Raw genomic sequence first — 19,535 nt, forward strand, 5'->3', positions numbered from 1 at the left:
TTAACATAAAATAAAGATACTTTATTTTTTTGTGGTTTCGTGTTTGTTTGTTGCCAAACCGGATTAGACCACTTTTGAATAACGACCATCTTCTGGCGCCTGCCGCCGTTGAATAGAAAGGGGCGTGGTTCGACAGGTCTTATGTGGCGTTCAATGAGTACAGGAAAAGTTAGTTTTCAGTGCAGAATCGTAAGCTATGGGCTTCATTGCAATGAAAAAAGGTCCGTGTTATATTAAACTGGACATTTAGTGACGTCCAGGTTTTCTAAACGTGGAAAATCAGCAAAAACTACTTAGTTTGATCTTTTATTTACTAAGATAAACTTTATGTTTCATATTTCCATACCCTCATTCATTTTTAATTACTTTTCCCTCTCCAAAAAACATAATAAAGGCTCTGAATATAGTACGTATTTATTTTCAACAGTTTTGTAGGGGTTCATTTAAAAAATCGAGAATTTAAAAACTGACATAATAAAAAGTGAAGGTATGTTTAATATTTATGTCAGGTTGACACATCGTCAATGAGTTGTTAACTAGAATCAGTTTAAAGAAAACAATGAAACAATGTCTACAAAGTATTTATGTGCACGTTTGTTATTGTAGTTTCAGTTCTTGTGTATTACTCTTACGGTTGCGCGGCAGGCACTTGAAAGCATCACTAGTGCAGCTCACTGTTGTGTGCGGTCTGTTAGTTGTGTTTGGTGCTGGCTCCCCTCTGTCCTCCATTAAAGCTCGGCTCCATCCCCGCTGTACGGCGCAGGCCCGAAGTAGCGCAGCCGCTCTGAGGTTAGTGCCCTACCGCGCAATCTCCATCTATTTCAGCCCCGGCGCAGCCGCATCATCGAACCCGGCAGCGTTGGGGTGAACGATGCAGATTGTTTAGATGTTGACTGGAGTCGGATTGTATTTTAAATCTGTTTTTGGGGGGAATCGTGATCTAGGCGCGTATCGACTTCAACCTCGGAGAGAGAAGAATAGCTGAGGATGAGCCCACAGGCCCGGGCCTGTTATGGCGTTATGTTTTTGTGTGATTTTTTTTGCGCGGGTTTCGTGCTAGCTGCTACATTACGATGGCTTTCATTGCGCCCTGTAATCGTTCTGTTTAGTGTCTGAACGTGGAAAATTGTTGGCAGAATTCGTGTTATTTTAGACGACCGGCTTTATACCGCCAAATGGTTAGCTAGGCAGCTAATTAGCTGAATGTAGGGCATTGCTAGCTTAGCTCAGTGAAGCAGTCGTTGACAGTACACCGGCAGATCCGGCTAACTGTACATTACTGTCTGGCACGATCAATTCTTTATCCGGTCCTGTGCAAAATTAAGCTGGTTGCAGGTCACTAAATTGGTTACACATACACATTCTTGTGGAGTTGTGCGTTTCGTGCATCACTGGTCTCCTCAGTGTCTAGACTTCATGTACTGCAGCTGGCAATAAATATATTAGACTGAAATGAATGACCTGAATTTCAGTTGCATTTATTTATGTATTTTTTTTATTTTGGTGGGGGGCCAGTATTGACGTTCTTGTAGGCCACTGTAAAAGTTAAAACAGTGCGTGCAGATACATGATTATAAAACTATTCTATAAATCATCTTTGCACTGTATCAACGAAGCAGGTTATCTACATGAAACGGTCTCCTTTCATTTATTCATAAACCTTTTAACCCTGTAAGTTGATTGATTTGGAGTGAACATAAGCATTTGTGTGTGTGTTAGTGTGCAATATATGTTTATTTTTCCTCAGCCACACTACAGTGTAACTCCACATATTCACATATCCAGTTTTCCAAATTAATATGGAGTTTCCCATACTGTCAAAACAATTTTAAAGACCCTTTAGTTGGACATTAAATTGTGATTTGTATCTAAGTTGTGCTAAGCTATCTATTACTGGGTGGAATGCACATCTTCCAAATTCATCACCTGTAACACCTAACATAAGTGCCCTCTATGGGCAGAGTGAAAGTGGTACAGTCAGACAAGAGTGAAAAAAATGAAACGTTCTTTTCAGACAATACTCTTCCAAATGAAATTCCCTATTAATGCAGTATGACGTCCTCTGGAGGCAGAGCGGCAGTGGTGCACTAAGCACAAACACAAAGACACCATAGCATCTATCTTCATCAGACAGCTCTCCCTGTAAAAATAAATGACAGTGGCAGCTGTGCATGGTCACAGTTTTGTCTGAAATTTTGTAACACTTCCAAATTCTTGTTGCATATGAATTCATTTTAGTGTATAAATAAATATCAGCATATTGTCTTGTTAAGATAACATATCAGTTAACATATCGTGGCTCAAGAGTTGGGAGTTCGCCTTGTAATCGGAAGGTTGCCGGTTCGAGCCCCGGCTTGGACAGTCTCGGTCGTTGTGTCCTTGGGCAAGACACTTCACCCGTTGCCTACTGGTGGTGGTCAGAGGGCCCGGTGGCGCCAGTGTTCGGCAGCCTCGCCTCTGTCAGTGCGCCCCAGGGTGGCTGTGGCTACATTGTAGCTTGCCATCACCAGTGTGTGAATGTGTGTGTGAATGGGTGGATGACAGGTTGTGTAAAGCGCTTTGGGGTCCTTAGGGACTAGAAAAGCGCTATACAAATACAGGCCATTTACCATTTAAATTTGATGTGCTTTGATCACTTCCCTCTTTCTTTCCTCAGTAACTGTACTGTGGACCTAGCTGTGTAGACCAGCTGGCTGATAATGGATGAGCACTCCGTTCACCAGACAGAGCACATGACCACCATTGAGGCTAGCGCTGTCAGTCAGCAGGTGCATTTACAAACATAATAAATGGTGTAAATTAGAAACAAATTTACTGATATTAATCACTCATCTTGTTAAATTACCGACCCAGATCAGAAATCTCAACACCCCACTAAAGTGCAAGTCCCAGGTTCATTCATTCATTGATTCGTGTATAGGTACATGTGACCACCTTGACTGACACATCCATGATGAGCGCTGAGGAAGACTCGACCTCCTCGCCAGATGACGATCCATATGATGACACAGACATCCTCAACTCGGCTGGCACTGATGAGGTCACAGCTCACCTGGCTGCTGCAGGTGAGTCTAAACTCTGTGCTGTTTCCAGAGTGTGTTAGTTGGGTCTGATCAAAGTTACAAGCAGAAGTGCTTCACGACCTGTAGACTTATGTTGATAATTGTTATTAAGGTTGCAAAGTTTGTGGCAAATTAGACGGTCAACTCCTTACAACAGACCATTTTTTGTTTATTTTTTTATTCTTCTTAGCAGCTATGATTAATTATACAAGCCTGGTAAATCCCATAATGCCATAATTTAAGCAAAATGCTTTCAATTGAGCAACAGGTGGCGCCAGTGGATTAGTTGTGTAGGCAGCGTTGCCTTTGTCAAGCCTCTGCCATGTTTGTTTTTTTTTCCATCTTTATCCCTGAAAGTTGACATGATTTGAAATTAAATCGGTGAAATGCTATTTCATGTCTTTTTAAAAACATATTTTATATTTAAAAAAAGAGAACAATAAACAGTAACAACCACATGGGCTTTAAAAGCTCAAATCAGAGAAGGAAAATACTTTGTCTCTTTTTACCTTTGGTAAAATCTCTCCTCCTCCTCTTTCTTTCAGGGCCAGTGGGTATGGCAGCTGCTGCTGCTGTAGCAACTGGGAAGAAAAGAAAAAGGCCTCATATCTTTGAATCCAACCCTTCCATCCGTAAGAGACAGCAGACTCGTCTGCTCAGGTGGATCTAATAGCTTTTCTGACAGCAGCTACGGTGACCAAAATATCCCTCGCTCAGCTCCTAGGGTAGAATTGTTGTTGTGCTTTGTAGCTTTTAATCTGAACACAGAAGTAAAGGATGGTGTTTGTTAACAGGAAACTGCGAGCCACGTTGGATGAGTACACCACTAGAGTGGGCCAACAAGCCATAGTGTTGTGCATCTCCCCCTCCAAACCCAACCCTGTGTTCAAGGTGTTTGGTGCTGCTCCTCTGGAGAATGTGGTAAGTCTTATAAATAGAGCAGGTAGAAAGCATTAGTTTGTAACACAGTGAAACTTACCATCACACCAAACCTCAGTGTTCTCCTTCATTTATTTCAGTGAAGCCCTCTCAGTCATATGCAGTGTTTCCCTTGTCATAAGTATACACTGCATGTTAGATAAACTGAATCTGCTTTACATCTTTCTTCCTAAAAACTATTTGTGTATTAAAAATACTCATAATTTTATAGCTAATAATAATTTATTAAAGGCCATATTGATTTTGTCTTAATAACATAACCAAAAAAAAGGCATGTAGTTACTTATCTTTGACCAGGTATCTACTAGCAAATGTTTTCTTCAGTGATTTATTTAAACCTGCTATCACTCTTAAAAGCTCAGGCTGACACACTGTGATGTATCTTTCATGGATACTAGGTAAGAAAGTATAAGAGCATGTTGTTGGAGGACCTGGAGAACGCCCTGGCTGAACATGCCCCTGCAGGTGGAGAACTCGCCTCAGAGCTGCCCCCGCTCACAATTGATGGCATCCCCGTCTCTGTGGATAAGATGACCCAGGTAAGGCTTACTGCGGATTTATTCTTTAGTGGGGAATCTACGCCGTAGCTACGTCTTAACTGCAAACTCGAATTTATCAGTGAGAGAATAACAATCATCATGTCAATTTAAAGGACAATAAAATCAATATAGGAATTGCCAGCAACAACCTCAGCCACTTACATGTATGCTGTAGGCTCTACAAAGTTTCCCCGCAGAAATCTAAATAAGGCCTTCTCTCTATTCTCTAGAAGTGCTAAAGTTTACTCGCTTTTTCCTTTGTACAAATTCACTAATACACACACACACTACTCCCAGCAGAGGGCACCAGCCGCTAACAAACCAGGAAGTTTAAACTATGTCTTCTAACTAGTGAGAGGAAGAGCTTAGCTAACTACATGTAGCAAGGTCAAATGCTTATTTGTAGGTGTGTTGTCCACTAGCTCATTTTTGATGTTTTTGATTAATCTATTCAGCAGTCATGCATTTATTCTCATCCTGAAGAGCAGCATCACCATTAAAATAAACTCTAATCTGAGAAAAAGCTAATCCTTCTCTTTGATAAGCAGAGCAGCCATTGTAGGCCGTTCATCGTAGCGTTAGTACCACTGGCAGGCCTGAATTTTCTTTTCAGCCCAGGGGAGCATGGCTTGTTTACTCTGCCGTCCCAGTGCTGCTGACGCATTCTCTAGATCATCGTCACAGTAGGCAGCATGACAGTGGCCCTCAGAGACGATCCACAACCCTCGGCGCGCGTTAGCCAATCCCAGTGCCGGATGAATCCTTGGAGGCCAGGTGTTAGTTGGAGCTTGTTTTTCTGGAAGTAGTAGGATGAGATTATCGCGAGTAACCTGTTGCCTCACTCAATTTCGACAAGCCGGGTGGAAAGGTGTGGGGTGGGTGTTTTTACAGATATGTGTGTGCTGCGCGTTGGAAACAGGAAGTTGTTTAGTCCTTCTGGGAAAAGCTAGTAAACCTTGGCCAAGGAATGAGATGAGAGGAAGCTAATTTAGTAGAGACACCCAGTTCGTATCAGAAACATGTCTTCTAAAAGGATATCTGCAGTAGAATTTTATACAGCTGAAGAAATCCCAAATGAGGTTAAGCAGAGGCCCTAGTCTGTCAGATATATGGAGCATCTGTAGCAGGTGATCCCACGACTAGCTTGAGCTCATAATTACCCCCTTGCCTTGTTAGGTTCAGGAACCCAGCAACATAACAGCCTTCCTGAAGTCTGATTGGACCACTGCTTGGAGGATTAGGATTGGGGTGGGGTGGTGGGTGCGAGGGCAACATGCCACTTAACTCGCTAGCCACTGTAATTTGGCCATCTGGCCTTGCACAGATACATCCACATACGTCGCCATCATCGCAGGTGTAAATGGGAGAATAATTTTCCTACAAGGCTTTTTCGCAGGTTAATGCAGGTTGCTGAGCTAGTGTTGGCTCTGGTGGAGCTCCATTACGTGGAGGGTTTGTTGTTCGAAAGCTGGCGCGAAGCACCGACACTCAATTTTCTATCAAGATCCATTTTCTCATATCTGTTTGCGTGATGCACTGAGGAGCTGTGTGACTGTGAGTTAGAAAAGGGGGGCCTAACGGGGAGGAGGGAGGGATTTATTTCTCCCGGAACCAAATTTAGCTTGTGATGTCAAGGCAGGCGGACGCTGCAGTGCCTCATTGTGCAATATAATCCCCCGGTGATGCTTGCATATTACCGGGACGCCGAGGACACTGGCACTAAACCCCCACCTCGGCATGTCAGTGAGTGTAAGCGCGCGCCTGCTCGGGCTCTGTCGACATGATGGGCAGTGCGTATGCGTGCCACTCACTACTGCACATGAAGTATGCATACAGACGATCGATAACAAGCAAATCAGATGAGATTAAGAACGTCATCCGCTCGCTTTTTCACCTTGTCAGGCAGCTGTTATTCAAGTTTAGAAACTAGATGCACCATAAAGCTCGGATTTTTAGCTTTTAGCGCAACAACATTTTCACCAGCTGGTCACCTGCAAAATCAGCACTTTTTACTTCATTGTAAGATATTCCAAAACGGTGGACAAGCACTTGATAAATGGACTGATTCTTACATCTATACAACATGCCACATTCACGTTTCTTCTAAGCTTTTAGTGCTTCCTAACAAACATTCACACTCTGATGGATGCATCGGAGAGCAACTTGGGGTTAGTATCTTGCCCAAGGATCCTTGGCATACAAACTGGAGGAGCCAGGGATTGAACCACTAACCTTCCGATCAGTAGGTGACCTGCTCTACCTCCTGAGCTACAGCCACCCCATCTTGATACCGTCTTGATAGAGTCTGTTGACAATAAAGAAATAAGTCTGTACAGTGCACCTATTAGCACAGAGTTAATGCAGTGCCCTTGTTTGACAGTCAATTTTAATTTTTAACAATACTGACTGTCTCGTCCTTGTTAATACCTCTGCTCAGTGTCCTGGAGCCTTTGTTGGAACAGGCTGTCTGTTGGATCACCTCTGATGTGCTCGCAGTGTCTGTCTGATACGTCAGGCTGGAGCCATAGCCATAGATTGGTCTGTTAGTAAACCTGACCCCATTGTTCTCCTTTTAGAAGGTCTGTTTCTATTTTCAGGCCTTGACCACCTCAGCACATGCTGCAGGTACCTAATGCACGCCTCTCGCAGCCTGCTCAAGGGCGTGTATGCCCTGCAGCTTTGCACATTATATTTCTGTCTATATAATCTGTTTTTTCCATGCATTTTTTTTCCTCTTTTATTTTCCTTTAGGCACAGCTGCGAGCATTTATCCCAGAGATGTTGAAGTACTCAACAGGCAGAGGGAAGCCTGGCTGGGGTAAAGAGAGCTGCAAGCCAGTGTGGTGGCCCGACGACATCCCCTGGGCCAACGTTCGCAGTGATGTGCGCACAGAGGAGCAGAAACAGAGAGTAAGACAAACACTAGTATAACGTGATATTTTGCTGGGAAAGAGTACAAGGTTGTAAGTGCACAAAATGAATGTAGCTTGTGAGTACAGATCACTCAACAACAAAAGATTTTTATAGATCCGAAAGTGACAACAAACTAAACAGATGTTGTATTGTCCACCCATGAGAAAGATTCTTTTTACACAGTGTTTTAATCCTGTTCTGTTACATTAGCTAGTTCTGTTTGGTGGTGTCTAAAGATCCAGAGCTCTTGCCTTTGCAAGAGTCACCTGCCACGTGTAATTCAGTGACAGTGATAACAGTCCTTAAAGACATAGTTGATGGCATTTTGGGAAATGCCCATATTTGGTTAACTTAGAACAGTAGTTCTAACTACTAAGCCATCCTAGACAACTTTAGGATTTGGATCATTGCTTCCTTAGTGACACAAGTCGCTTTAAGATAGATTGGTGTCATATGATGTAACATACCAGAGAAAGACGCAAAGATACCATATGAAGGAGTAAAAGATACAGTAAGCTTGTTTTATTAGCATACATACAGCAGAATATAGTAGTAAATTGTTTTGCAGACCTCAAGGAAAATTGCTACAACTCATGAATCAACACTTTAAATATGAAGCTACAGCTAATGCACACCTTTGAAGCTCATTATTTTTTCCTCTTAATATAGCATGAGAAGAACAGGCTTTAGAGGTGCTGGTAAGCCAAGTCTATGCACTTTTAGTAGAACCAGCACAGCTGTTAACACCTTTTCTGTCATTTATTTTGTGTTTTCTGTGTATCTTCTGAGATAGCTTTAGAGCAAAGGAAACAGGCGCATGTCTATTCATTATTACGGTTTAATTTAATCCCATTGTACATAATTCATATTTATCATCTGATTATATTAAGAGATGTACCATGCCTTAGAGTCATCAGTCTTAAGAATTTTTGCTAACATTAAATTGTGTCTGTACTTCCTCAGGTCTCTTGGACGCAGGCGTTGCGAACCATAGTGAAGAACTGCTATAAGCAGCATGGCCGTGAGGATCTATTATATGCTTTTGAAGACCAGCAGGTAACCACGGCAACCACCACCCAGCACCACCTGACCACTGCACAAAGTATCGCTCACCTTGTGCCCTCACAAACCGTGGTACAGACCATCAACAATCCAGATGGAACAGTCTCGCTTATCCAGGTGCGTTTTATTCACTGCATGGCTTTTATACTCCTGAGTGGGAGTTTTTGCCCTTCTTGTTGTTTTTTACAGAGCCTAATGCACTTGGTGGAAATGTATTGTTTTCAGGTCGGTACAGGACACACAGTTGCCACTCTTGCGGATGCGTCGGAGCTGCCTGGTGTGACAGTTGCACAAGTTAACTACTCAACGGTAACTGAGGGAGAGGTAACACCCACATGCGTTCAAACGTGCCTAGAAATCGTTCTTTTATCAAAAACCATACTGAAACACATTAAGTTATTTACTGCACACATAGCCTCTTAAAAATGCACTCTATTTAATACCACAAAATCAAAACTAAAGCCACAAGTCCATCAATCTAATACCGGCAATATTTGCTCAGTCTCATTACCTCGTTGCTAATGTTCATCTACACTTATGGTCAGAAGTGTAAATCCACACAGGGCCAAATGTATACATGCAGGCTCATATATATTACATATATCCAACTAATATTTGGTAGCTTAGCATATTGCACCTTGACCAGACCATTTTGCTTACCATTGCAAGCTTCTGGCATTAGACGTGGCTGGATATTTAACACTCTTCTTGTTCATTTAAATTGGTTAGTGGTCCAAAAGCTTTCAGTAGGGTTGAGGTTGGGCCATTACAAAAGCTTTATGTCGTCAGCCTGTTTTCTGCACTCTAAAATTAGTTTTGATATATCATTTCCCTGTTAGAAAACCTGTGTCGAAGTTTGAACTGTTCTGATTTAAAGAACTTGGAGGTAGTCTTATTTATTCGATCCACATTGTGTAATGTACAAGTACCACTGATTACCAAATAGCACTAGCGCATGATGCTACCACCATCATGCTTGACAGTGACGCTGGTGTTCCAGCAGTTTCCAGCTCATGGCAGGCTTGAGCGTTGGTGGTTCCTGGGTTCTTTCTGAATATCCCAAACAATTGCCTCTCATCAGGGGGGACAGTTTGGGTGTTCTTCCAAGTTGGCAAAGGGGTGAAAATCGGAAAAACTTGTTCTCGCATAAAACTATTTGAACTGATGAAATCTTTAGTTATTTAGAAATGGCTCCAAGGGATCTTCCCAATTTGTGGAAATCTACAATTTTCCTTTTTAAGATTTTCACTGAGTTACTTGGAGTATTGGTCATTTCTACCAGCTGTAGTTAAATAATGAACACTAGCAAGAATTAATTGGCCTCGTCAAGTTAAAACACATTGTTGAACCTTCAACAAATCCTGTTAGTGTGTTGTGAGCGTATGTTCATATTTTGGCCTGTGTGTATAATTTTGACCCTGTGTGGAACAGAGAAAATGTAAATTATGTTTGCTATATAATCGTTTAATCCTAGTAAAAGAACAGCTCGAAGAAGAAGCCTAAAATTACCATGACACTCATGCTTCTGATAAGTGTATGTAAACTTAAGTATATACTTTGTTTTTCCTCCAGGTGGAACCAAGCTGGGCCACCCTGCAGGGCGGGGAGATGACAATCCAAACGACTCAAGCTTCAGAGGCCACGCAGGCAGTGGCATCCCTAGCTGAAGCTGCTGTCGCTGCTAGCCAAGAGATTCAGCCCGGAGCCACTGTTACAATGGCACTGAACAGGTGATTCTGACAGAGCTGAATATTATGTTATGTGATTTCCTGAGATATTATAATAGGTCTCTAACCTATTATAAAGGGGTGCACGCAGTGTAAACGGTCCAGGTACAAGGACAGGACTAAAAAATGCAAACTTAGATCTGGAGAAACTTTGCTCAAGACAACTTTTAAAAAGGTTAAAAAAAAAATTACAAAATAGTCTGTTGTAATAGTAGCTAACATCCCTATGTTGTTAAGCCTAAGCCTACAAATGTGTTAACAGAGAAGAAAGTTTTGGTGCTGTCACCAGAAAATACCAGAACCTTTTAAACAAAAAAAATGTTATTATCATGTCAAGTTTTAATTTCACTGAGAGAAAAAAAACACTAACAAGTATAAAAAATGTCATAAATGCACAGGCAGCTATAAGCAGCTGGCAAATGACAAATGTGTCAGAACAGGTTACTGGATTCCCTGGAGATACTTTTTGTCCTGTTTCAGCATCTAAATAATTAGCTTGTACCCTTTTATACCAGCAGCATGCACGGTGTAGAACCATTAAACCAGTTGTTAGGCACATATTTCACGTTCTAACAGCTCTTACCTGCTGATATGCAGGTAAGAGCAGATTAAAATAGCTGCATTTGAGATGTTGTGAGTATAAATACACAGCATTACATCTCTACTTCATTTAGGCTGCTGTGTTAGAAAAAGAAAAAAATGTTTTCAGTCCTATTATAGTCACAAATTAAAGTTCCTGTAGGATAACAACAGAAGCAGGTTAATAGTTTGTTGTAGGCTTCGGTCGCAGTTAAAAGAAGCTAACCCTTGGCTACCCACTTCCTGAATAACATTTTTTTCAGCAGTTTGTTTCTGAAGTCAGTCACCTAGATACTGCCATGTTAGAATTTTTTTTCACTGCAGTCCTGTCCTGGCAATCATTTCAGATGTGTATGGGTATGTCCCACTGGGGCTTGTTACCTGCACCCACCTGAGACCCCCTCCTTCTCATTTCCCCTCCCTTCCTGCTGTTTACCTGAGCTGAGCTACTCTGGGCTCTCCACTCTGCCGTCTCTGGAACATTTTGTGTCTGTTTTCCAGCTACAGATGAGGTGCAGAGCCTCTTATCCTCACTGTTTTCCTTCTGTGCAATTAAATATTACCTGAGATGCAAGATTTATTAGCCATAGTCAAAAACCCCAGCAAGCTTAAACATCCAATCTAAATTCACATATTAAACAATGAAACAACGCACAAAAAAACGGTGTCGTTTCTGGTACACTTGATTGCATCATCAAGAATCTGTTGTCTCAGCTCTCGCATTTCCTCTTCCTTTCTTTCTGTCTCTCTACATTTCTGCCTCAAGCCTGATTATCATAAAGCTGCGAAACTGGTGTGCTAATAAGCTAGTAGTAATTCTGCTGCATAGATCCAGTATATAAAATTGCTTTATTAGACCCATAGCACCTGTCCTTTGGAGTGATGTGACCGATTCTCTGTAAGTCCAGACTAGAAAAGCCTCTTATAGCTCATGTATTCCTGCGTCTTCACCCCACATCTCTCTAATAACCCTTGGCTCTCTGAGCAGACTCTGCGTGAGAGAGCTTTTGGGCTTTGTACCAGGAGATTGCATCTTCAAGCCTAATTTCTTGTTTGTGTGTGTTTTAATTTGAAATTGCATGTACAGAAATATGGGGTTTTTTTTACATATAGTGCACTTGTGATTTGTGTGTTACAGTGAGGCAGCAGCTCACGCTGTAGCGACGCTGGCAGAAGCCACACTACAAGGCGGAGGTCAAATTGTCCTGGCAGAGACGGCAGCTGCTGTTGGGGCGCTGGCAGGGGTTCAAGATGCCACAGGTACCCAATTATCAGAAATACAGCAAACACTGAAGCAACATAAAATAAAATACACCTCAAATTACAGCAATTACATAATTATAAAAAAAGTCAAGTGTTTTTTTGGTATGCAGCATTAAACTGTACAGACAATGAAGGTCTGAAAAGTCATAGTTATTACCTCACTACTGCATTGCCTGCAATCACAGGTACATTAGTAACATTATCAAACAATCAAACAGTGGTAGTTTATATATAAACTATGTTATCTATATTGGCGACCACATAAATCAATTTATCTATATTATTTACGAGGACCCCAAAGATTAGATTACCGCTCTCTGGAATGACTCCAGCCTTGCCAATATATTTCCTCAGGTGCCCTGCAGTCCAACCATCAAGTTTAAAGTAGGTCTGATTAATGGTTGTCACGAAAAGTGCAAAACAGACGCACACATACAGAGATTCTTTCATTTATCAGAAGATAGTCTGATATTCTGTTGTTAGCCGGCATAAGTGGCACCCAATGTGATCGTCTGCTGCTGTAGCCCACATGTTGTGCAATCAAAGATGCTCTTCTGCATACCTTGGTTGCAGCGAGTGGTTATTTGACTTACTGCTGCTTTCCTGTCACCTTGAAGTAATCTGGCTTTCTCTTCTGACCTCTGGCATCAAAAAAGTATTTTACTCAGAACTGCTGCTTGCTCGTTATAGAGATGGTTGTGTGGGAAAATCCCAGTAGATCAGCAGCATATATGACACCCACAGCCTTACGACACTCAAAGTCACTTTCTTTTTCATTCTTATGCTAAATTTCAACTTTAGCAAGTAATCTTGACCATGTTTACATGCCTGATTACATTGAGTTGCTTGCCACGGGTGGCAAGCAACGGAGTGTGAATGAGTGTGAATGTTGATTAATTTGCACTTTAGTTTAGAAGTGCTTGTATGAGTGGGTGTGAATGGGTGAATGAGGTATGTTGTATACAGCGCTTTAAGTACTCTGGGAGAGTAGAAAAGCGCTATATAAGAATCAGTCCATTTACCATATAATTGGCTGATTAGATATTAGTATTTTTGACCAGTGGAACAGCACCTTGAGGTGACTGTTGTTGTGATTTGGCACTATATTAAAATTAATAAGATAAAATTGAATCGAATCTAAATTGAATTGGAACAGGTGTGCCTAATGAAATGGCAAGTTTTGACGTTAAAAAAATTCTCTTGGTAGACTTTCATGGACAAACGGTAAGGAATGAGGAATATTTTTCTAAAATGTGTTTTCTATGTGTACTTTACAACAGAATAAAAAAAATTAATCAGTAAATGTGTGCAATTACATTTTACCCATTGGTGTTTGTGTGCGCTCCCCAGCCAATGGCCTTTCTAATTAGCCTCACTAAGTGTAAGCTTCCCACCCGTAGAACAACTGCGAGGCCTCTGAGCCCCCACATTGTAATCTGCTCTGTGCTGATGTGACAGATGGTGTGTATTTATGTGTGCATCTTGTCCCTTCTTTTAATGACACGTTATTAGAGGTTCACCCTCCGTAAATGCATAGTGCAAACGCTGCTATTGCCATGTGTCTGCTGGGACTAGGCTAGTTTGCAGTGACAGCCTTCCCTCTTTGCTCAATAGCACTGACAACAATTTCGTGGATATGTTCCGTCAGTAGCCTCAAGGCTAAACATGGGGCTAATGTTTCATAAGCAATAACATTTTGCCAAAGCTGCATCCTGAGTATTTATTGTTGTTGAACAATTTGATTCACTGGTTAATTTAAACGAATCGGGATATTGAATTGGGAAACCTTTTGTAGCCTGCAAGCTGTCAATCTTTTACTTATTATGTCATCTGATCAGTACAATACACATATTACACACACACAAACATGCACCAACACACAATGTACACTAGTCCAGGGGCATGAAGAGGTCCCTCTTGTGCCCTCCTTAAGAGCTTTGATCCACTCCATTATCAGTCCATAGTCTAATCACTTGACCAGCTGTCAGCAGACACCCCCAAGCTCTGTTGCTATATTTATATAGATATAGATATATATACATATATGTGTGTGTGTGTGCCCATGGAATTTCTGTTTAAATCACAGTACGAATCAGACTTGTGTTAGTGGGAGTTTTAGAAACCAATGGAATCAGTTTGGTTCTGTAGCAGGCAAAGCTGGGAGACATGGTGTGTTTAATGGTTAAAAGGCTATAACAATTGCCAGGCTGTTGACTACAAAACAATTGTATCCATTACCTCATGTTGCCAAACTATTTTAGAAAACCAAATAACATCATCATGAAAGTTTCCTGTTAAAACATTGAGCAAATGCAAAAATAGGTGCTACGTCTGCATTCATATCCTATAATGGGGATTCACCTTATTCAAATCTAACATCTGCAGGCTTTGTTTATTTATTTATTTGGCATGTTGCTTCCTAAACCACGAAGAGCCATTTGGCTGTAATAGCTCACTCAAACATCTAACGGAGCTGCCAAATCCAGCCCTTCTCGCAACTATTGACCTTCGCTAATCACTGTAGTGCTACACAGCAGAGAAGACTGGTGTTTGAAGTGCACCAGCCAGGTTACACTGCTGATTGACTTGTGTAGTAACCCTACACCAGGGGTCGGCAACCTGCGGCTCTTTAGTCCTTATAGTGCGGCTCCACGTGGTTTGGGGAAATAAATTAGAAGTATTTAGCTGAAGTGTATTTTATTTATGTTAGTTATTTTTTTTAACTTGTAGTTCCAAATTGGAAGATTATTGTGATATTGAAATATAAAAATAAAATTATATTTTATTATTTTGTTCATCGCTCAAAATAAGTGTGGCAATAGCGGAAGCCGGTGTACTCGCCGAAACGCCGTGCATATATCGAGACTTTCAACCCAAGGTAGGCTAGTTATGGATCTTCGGATCCACATTGTCAGCAGCTGTTCTCCACCATGAACTATGTTATAAACAAACACCGCTCACGCCTCACAGATGGCAACTTACAGTCCTGCGTAAAGATGAAAGTACAGCCCCGATTTGCAGACGCTGTGCGCAGAGGTTCAGGAGCATAAATCCCATTGTAAACATATCAAGGCAGACCCGACGATGTTTCCATGAACATGCTTTTCAGCATCTCTTTATTGACCACTTTTCACACACGGTTGCTGTACGCATACAGCCGGCTGTAGCTTTTCAGCTCACAGCCCGACATATACCAACAACAGCATAGATAGCGCAGACATTAAGGCGGCGAGACGTGATTGTGGGTGCCGCTCACGTGCATCCGCCTCCCCTGCAGCGGCGCTGCAGACCACGCCCCGCCACACACATTAACCTGGTAAAATACATATTTAGGCAGAATTTTTCATCTTTTAGCAGCATAGTGCTTTTTTCCAATTATTTTTTTAAAAGTCAGGTCAAGGCTCCAAAAGCCCAAAGGCGATATGAGGGTGGCGGCTCACAACAGTTTTTGTTTGCTACTTGGATCATTTTAGTTCAGCTAGGTGTCTTTCCTTTTGTTATATTTCTTTAAGTGTTCAAAATGTGTTAATTACATAAATAAAATGTAATTTTCTCTGTAGCACTTCATGGATTTAAGCAACACACCTTAGTTGTTTACACAAAGCATAAAGGTAAAAAACAATATATACAGTGTTATCTTCATTTTAGATGTCAAAAAGTATTTGTGGCTCCAGTGTTTTCTTCTGCGTGGAAACTGGGTCCAAATGGCTCTTTGGGTGTTAAAGGTTGCTGACCCCTGCCTTACACTGACAAAGACACATATATAAACACGGCTATACAAGGCATGACCCTTCATCTCTAAGTAACAATGTTCGAGTGGCACTTCAATTACAGATTGCACTTCATCCCAGGTCTATGTTGCTGTGCCAGGCCAAAGCCACGCTCCCTATAAGGTTTCCTTCATAATAACTGTTAGAACAGCTTAACACTGTCACAAATAAGTGTCAAGAGGGGTGAGCAAGAGGCCACAAAGAGGACCAACAATTACGACCTTACCTGGCAGCAGAGTTCCATTTTTATTATTGAATGAATTGTTTTCTTATTTTGTTCAAAATGTTATTTATTCTCAGTTACAATTATATCCACCCTTGTTTCATCTGGGTTATGTGTTTTAAGTGATTCATTTGTAATGTGGACTGGTTGCCTGTAACATCCAGCATCTAAGCTTGCAGTAATGGGAGTGGGTATGAGCCACTGCCATCCCCTATGCTGACCTTCTTGCCTGCCTGTGACACTGTGACAGCTTGCAGGGTGGGGCAGAGCACCACGTGACTGCAGCAGTAATCCCTGCAGGCAGAGACGCACAAACGGAGCTGGGAATGGGGGAAGTAAGCCGAGGACGTTCAATTGGGTCATTGTTCAGAAATGCCTTCTCTGTAACATGTCTGCCTCCTGTCACCAACAACTACCTGGAGTTGATGGGTTCCCAAAGGCCCGTGTAAAACATAAAATCCGTCAACAGGATTTCCTCTAGCAAGAGAATGTAAAAGCAGAATTTCTTAGCAGAAGAGCTGACAACCTGTGGGGTTGAAAAACAAAACCAAATAAACTGTGGATCCAGAAAAAGGACCACTTTGGGCCATCTCAAAAACGGAGTCAGTCCCTTAGAGACTCCCATGTGAAAATCCCCAACTTCACAGCAATCTAACAATGCAATCTGCATTCACAAACACATTTTTAACACTAATTCATGTCTGCAAACCTAGATGGAAATGCATGGAGGGTACTTTGGGTTCAACATCTTGCCCATGGATACTTCTGCATACAGGTGCAGGAGCTGGGTATTGAGTCACCAACCTAATGAATACTAGACAACCCGCTCTAAATGAGCCAGCATCTAAATGAGCCACCATAAACAAAAACAAGATTTCTGAGGACAGTAGAATAGAATTGGGTAACCAGTGAGGAGTATAAGATCTTCAAATGTCTAATAGGTTTATTTAAAAAAGGTACCTGTGTCCACCTGTGAATGATTTCCCTGTAATATTAACATACCTGTGACCTAAGTACGCAGTTTAAACTAATAAAAAATGTATTAGTGATGCTGGTGCTGCATGTTTAAGTCCAACTTGTCCTCTTCTTTCCTTTAGGTTTGGTCCAGATTCCAGTCAGCATGTACCAGACGGTAGTCACCAGCCTTGCCCAGGGTAACCGGCCCGTCCAGGTTGCAATGGCGCCTGTCGCCACACGCATAGATAACACTGTCACACTGGACGGCCAGGCAGTGGAGGTCGTAACCCTGGAGCAGTGACCTTGGAAGGAGCAGAAAGCACTGATTGGCCACCTAGGAGATTTGTTTATCTGTTCTGTTTTCCGAGACATCATGCTGTGTACAATGTCAAATATATTTTTAAATGTGCATCTACAGGGGAAGTGTGTTATCAATGCATTGTGTTTACTATGTAAAGAGATTGCGTTTGTTGGTGTATTTTTCCCATTTAGCGTTGTTTTTTTGGTTGTTTTTTGGGGGTTTTTTTAGCTCTGTGAAGTTGAGTATTTAGTATTTATTTCTTTACAATTAACCTTTGCTTAAAACAAAGATGAACCAAAAAGCTTGGGAGGAAAGCCACCCCTGTTTCACTGAGTGTGTCTCTTGTCTTTGTTTGGGGTTTTTCACTATATTGTCCATGCTCAACTGTTTCTGTTATTAGGATGACGAATTCAGTGCCATAGTCGGAAAGTCACTCCTGTGTTTCGCCATATTCACAATTGCTGTTCCCACTTCAACTCACTAATTCTCTCACTGTACAACACAGCATCTGAGATGCAGACACTCCTAGAAAGTCTTGCCCTGTTGGGTTTTTTTCCCCTTTTTTTGTTCTACTGTAATCCAAGTACATGCCAAAATTTTGCAAAGACTCAGGATAACTTTCTTTTTTTTAACTGTTGGATGGCGGAGAGGACTTACTGACGCAGTCTTTTTGTCCACCAAATTTTTTTTTCATTTTTTTCCTAGTGCATGGATTCGAGGAGGCAACCGTGTTATTTGCAACATGAACTCCTTTGTATGTCACGCAGGACTCGGTGGTCTCCATCACTTTGTATGCCACAGGAAGCTGGTCATACTTGGACAGAAGCTGCACTATTTGTGATCCACGAAAGGATTTGCCACACGAAAAAACCATGCTTGCCGAGAATCAACTCTGTTTGATGAAGGTGTAACAGTTGGTGTGACTTTCACCAAAATTGTGTATTTGGGAAAAAATGAAGTCCAATAAAATGGCTGCTGTTCACCATTCATCCAGTTTCTCGGGTATTATTATACTCTTGATCCAAAAGCCTAACAATTAGTGGATTTTGTCATATTAACATCAAACATACATGTGAAAAGTCAGCTCTATAAAACCTTTTTGGCATCTGCAGGTTGGTTTTGTGATATCCTACAGCAGGAGTGTCCAACTCCAGTCCTCGACAGCTGCTGTCCTGCAGCTTTTAGATGCATCCTTGCTCCAACACAGCTGAATCAAATGATTGTATCGCCTCTTCAGCATGCCATCAACTTTGGTAAAGGTCTGATAACAAGTCATTCATTTGATTCAGTATAGTTTATACTTCAAATTCTGAAGATAGCCATAAAAAATGACTAATAATACATGTAAAGCCAAAGTTAAATGTGCTTTTCAGTGTTACGATGCTCACTTTTGCCTTTGTATATCAGTGAGAGATCATATCCCTAATATGGCAATCTCAGACATAGCTCCACCCACTTGCTTTCCAAGTTATCTGTATGCCAGAGACAGAATCAGAAAAGAGTTGGCTTAAAGGGAAGGTGGCCTTAAAATAGAGACACTAAAACACCAAAATATTTCTGTGAATCACACGGGAAAAAAAACATGGATTTGAAAATGATCATATTCAGCATATAATTTGTTTAGGGCAGACTTTTAAAGATTTACGATGACCTTACAGCCTCATTCCTTCTACCTTTATCTGAGAAATACCACATTTCTCCACCTTTTACCCGTAATGGTGCACTTGCCAGAAAGCCCAATAACCTCCACACTCTCCTCTATAGCACCCCCCACCTTTCCCGTGACAGACATGGGCCTTGATTACATCATAAGCTGCCCGAAACCTCTGCTTTAAAGCCTGGGATTTGTGAGCAGGGCCCTTCTGTTGCAGAGCAGAACAGAGAGAGAAGCGTTCGGGCCTTAATCTATCAGGCGTCAGTGTATATCCCGCTCTTCCTCCAGATTAAAGCCGAACCAGGTTGCATTCACAGATGAAAAAGACCTTATTTTTCTTCTTCTTTTTTTAAACTATATACTCCCTTCTGGGATTTTTCGATTGGACCCCTTAATAAGGTCAAGTGTATTGTGTGCATCTGTGTGGGCAAGAGAAATGGTAATTTTCCATGTAAGTCTCTATATAATGGTGCAGTCATACACTGCGTGACATGTATGCAAACTGTCACTGCAGATTAGAGGTTTTATTAGCACGCTTTCTTTCTC

At 41.5% G+C, this 19,535-nt stretch overlaps 1 protein-coding gene across 4 annotated transcripts; it reads left to right on the top strand.

Moving 5' to 3' along the window:
• Nucleotides 1–661: 661 nt before the first annotated feature.
• Nucleotides 662–18,322, top strand: nrf1 (nuclear respiratory factor 1). Of its 4 annotated transcripts, none has more exons than XM_085386476.1 (12): nt 662–789; nt 2,657–2,768; nt 2,921–3,065; nt 3,608–3,722; nt 3,857–3,983; nt 4,400–4,540; nt 7,292–7,450; nt 8,417–8,632; nt 8,741–8,839; nt 10,088–10,245; nt 11,960–12,081; nt 17,175–18,322. In XM_085386476.1, the coding sequence occupies exons 2-12, from the start codon at nt 2,700–2,702 to the stop codon at nt 17,333–17,335; spliced, it is 1,512 nt and encodes a 503-aa protein (XP_085242602.1). In that variant the 5' UTR covers nt 662–789; nt 2,657–2,699; the 3' UTR covers nt 17,336–18,322. The 4 variants fall into 4 exon arrangements, with proteins under 4 accessions (XP_085242602.1, XP_085242605.1, XP_085242604.1 ...); XM_085386479.1 differs by having other exon boundaries at nt 8,741–8,824; XM_085386478.1 differs by having other exon boundaries at nt 2,657–2,756.
• Nucleotides 18,323–19,535: the final 1,213 nt, after the last annotated feature.

This window comes from Rhamphochromis longiceps, linkage group LG17, assembly GCF_057381845.1.
Source record: "Rhamphochromis longiceps isolate RC_006_pf linkage group LG17, R_longiceps_female_GT1.1, whole genome shotgun sequence".
In the NCBI taxonomy this organism is placed as follows: domain Eukaryota; kingdom Metazoa; phylum Chordata; class Actinopteri; order Cichliformes; family Cichlidae; genus Rhamphochromis; species Rhamphochromis longiceps.

Excerpts from the sequence above, each read along its gene's own strand:
- nrf1 (XM_085386476.1), top strand. The coding sequence starts at position 2,700 with ATGGATGAGCACTCCGTTCACCAGACAGAGCACATGACCACCATTGAG. Across the intron at positions 3,723-3,856 it reads CAGCAGACTCGTCTGCTCAG|GAAACTGCGAGCCACGTTGG; the intron begins GTGGATCTAATA and ends GTTTGTTAACAG. Across the intron at positions 8,840-10,087 it reads CAACGGTAACTGAGGGAGAG|GTGGAACCAAGCTGGGCCAC; the intron begins GTAACACCCACA and ends TTTTTCCTCCAG.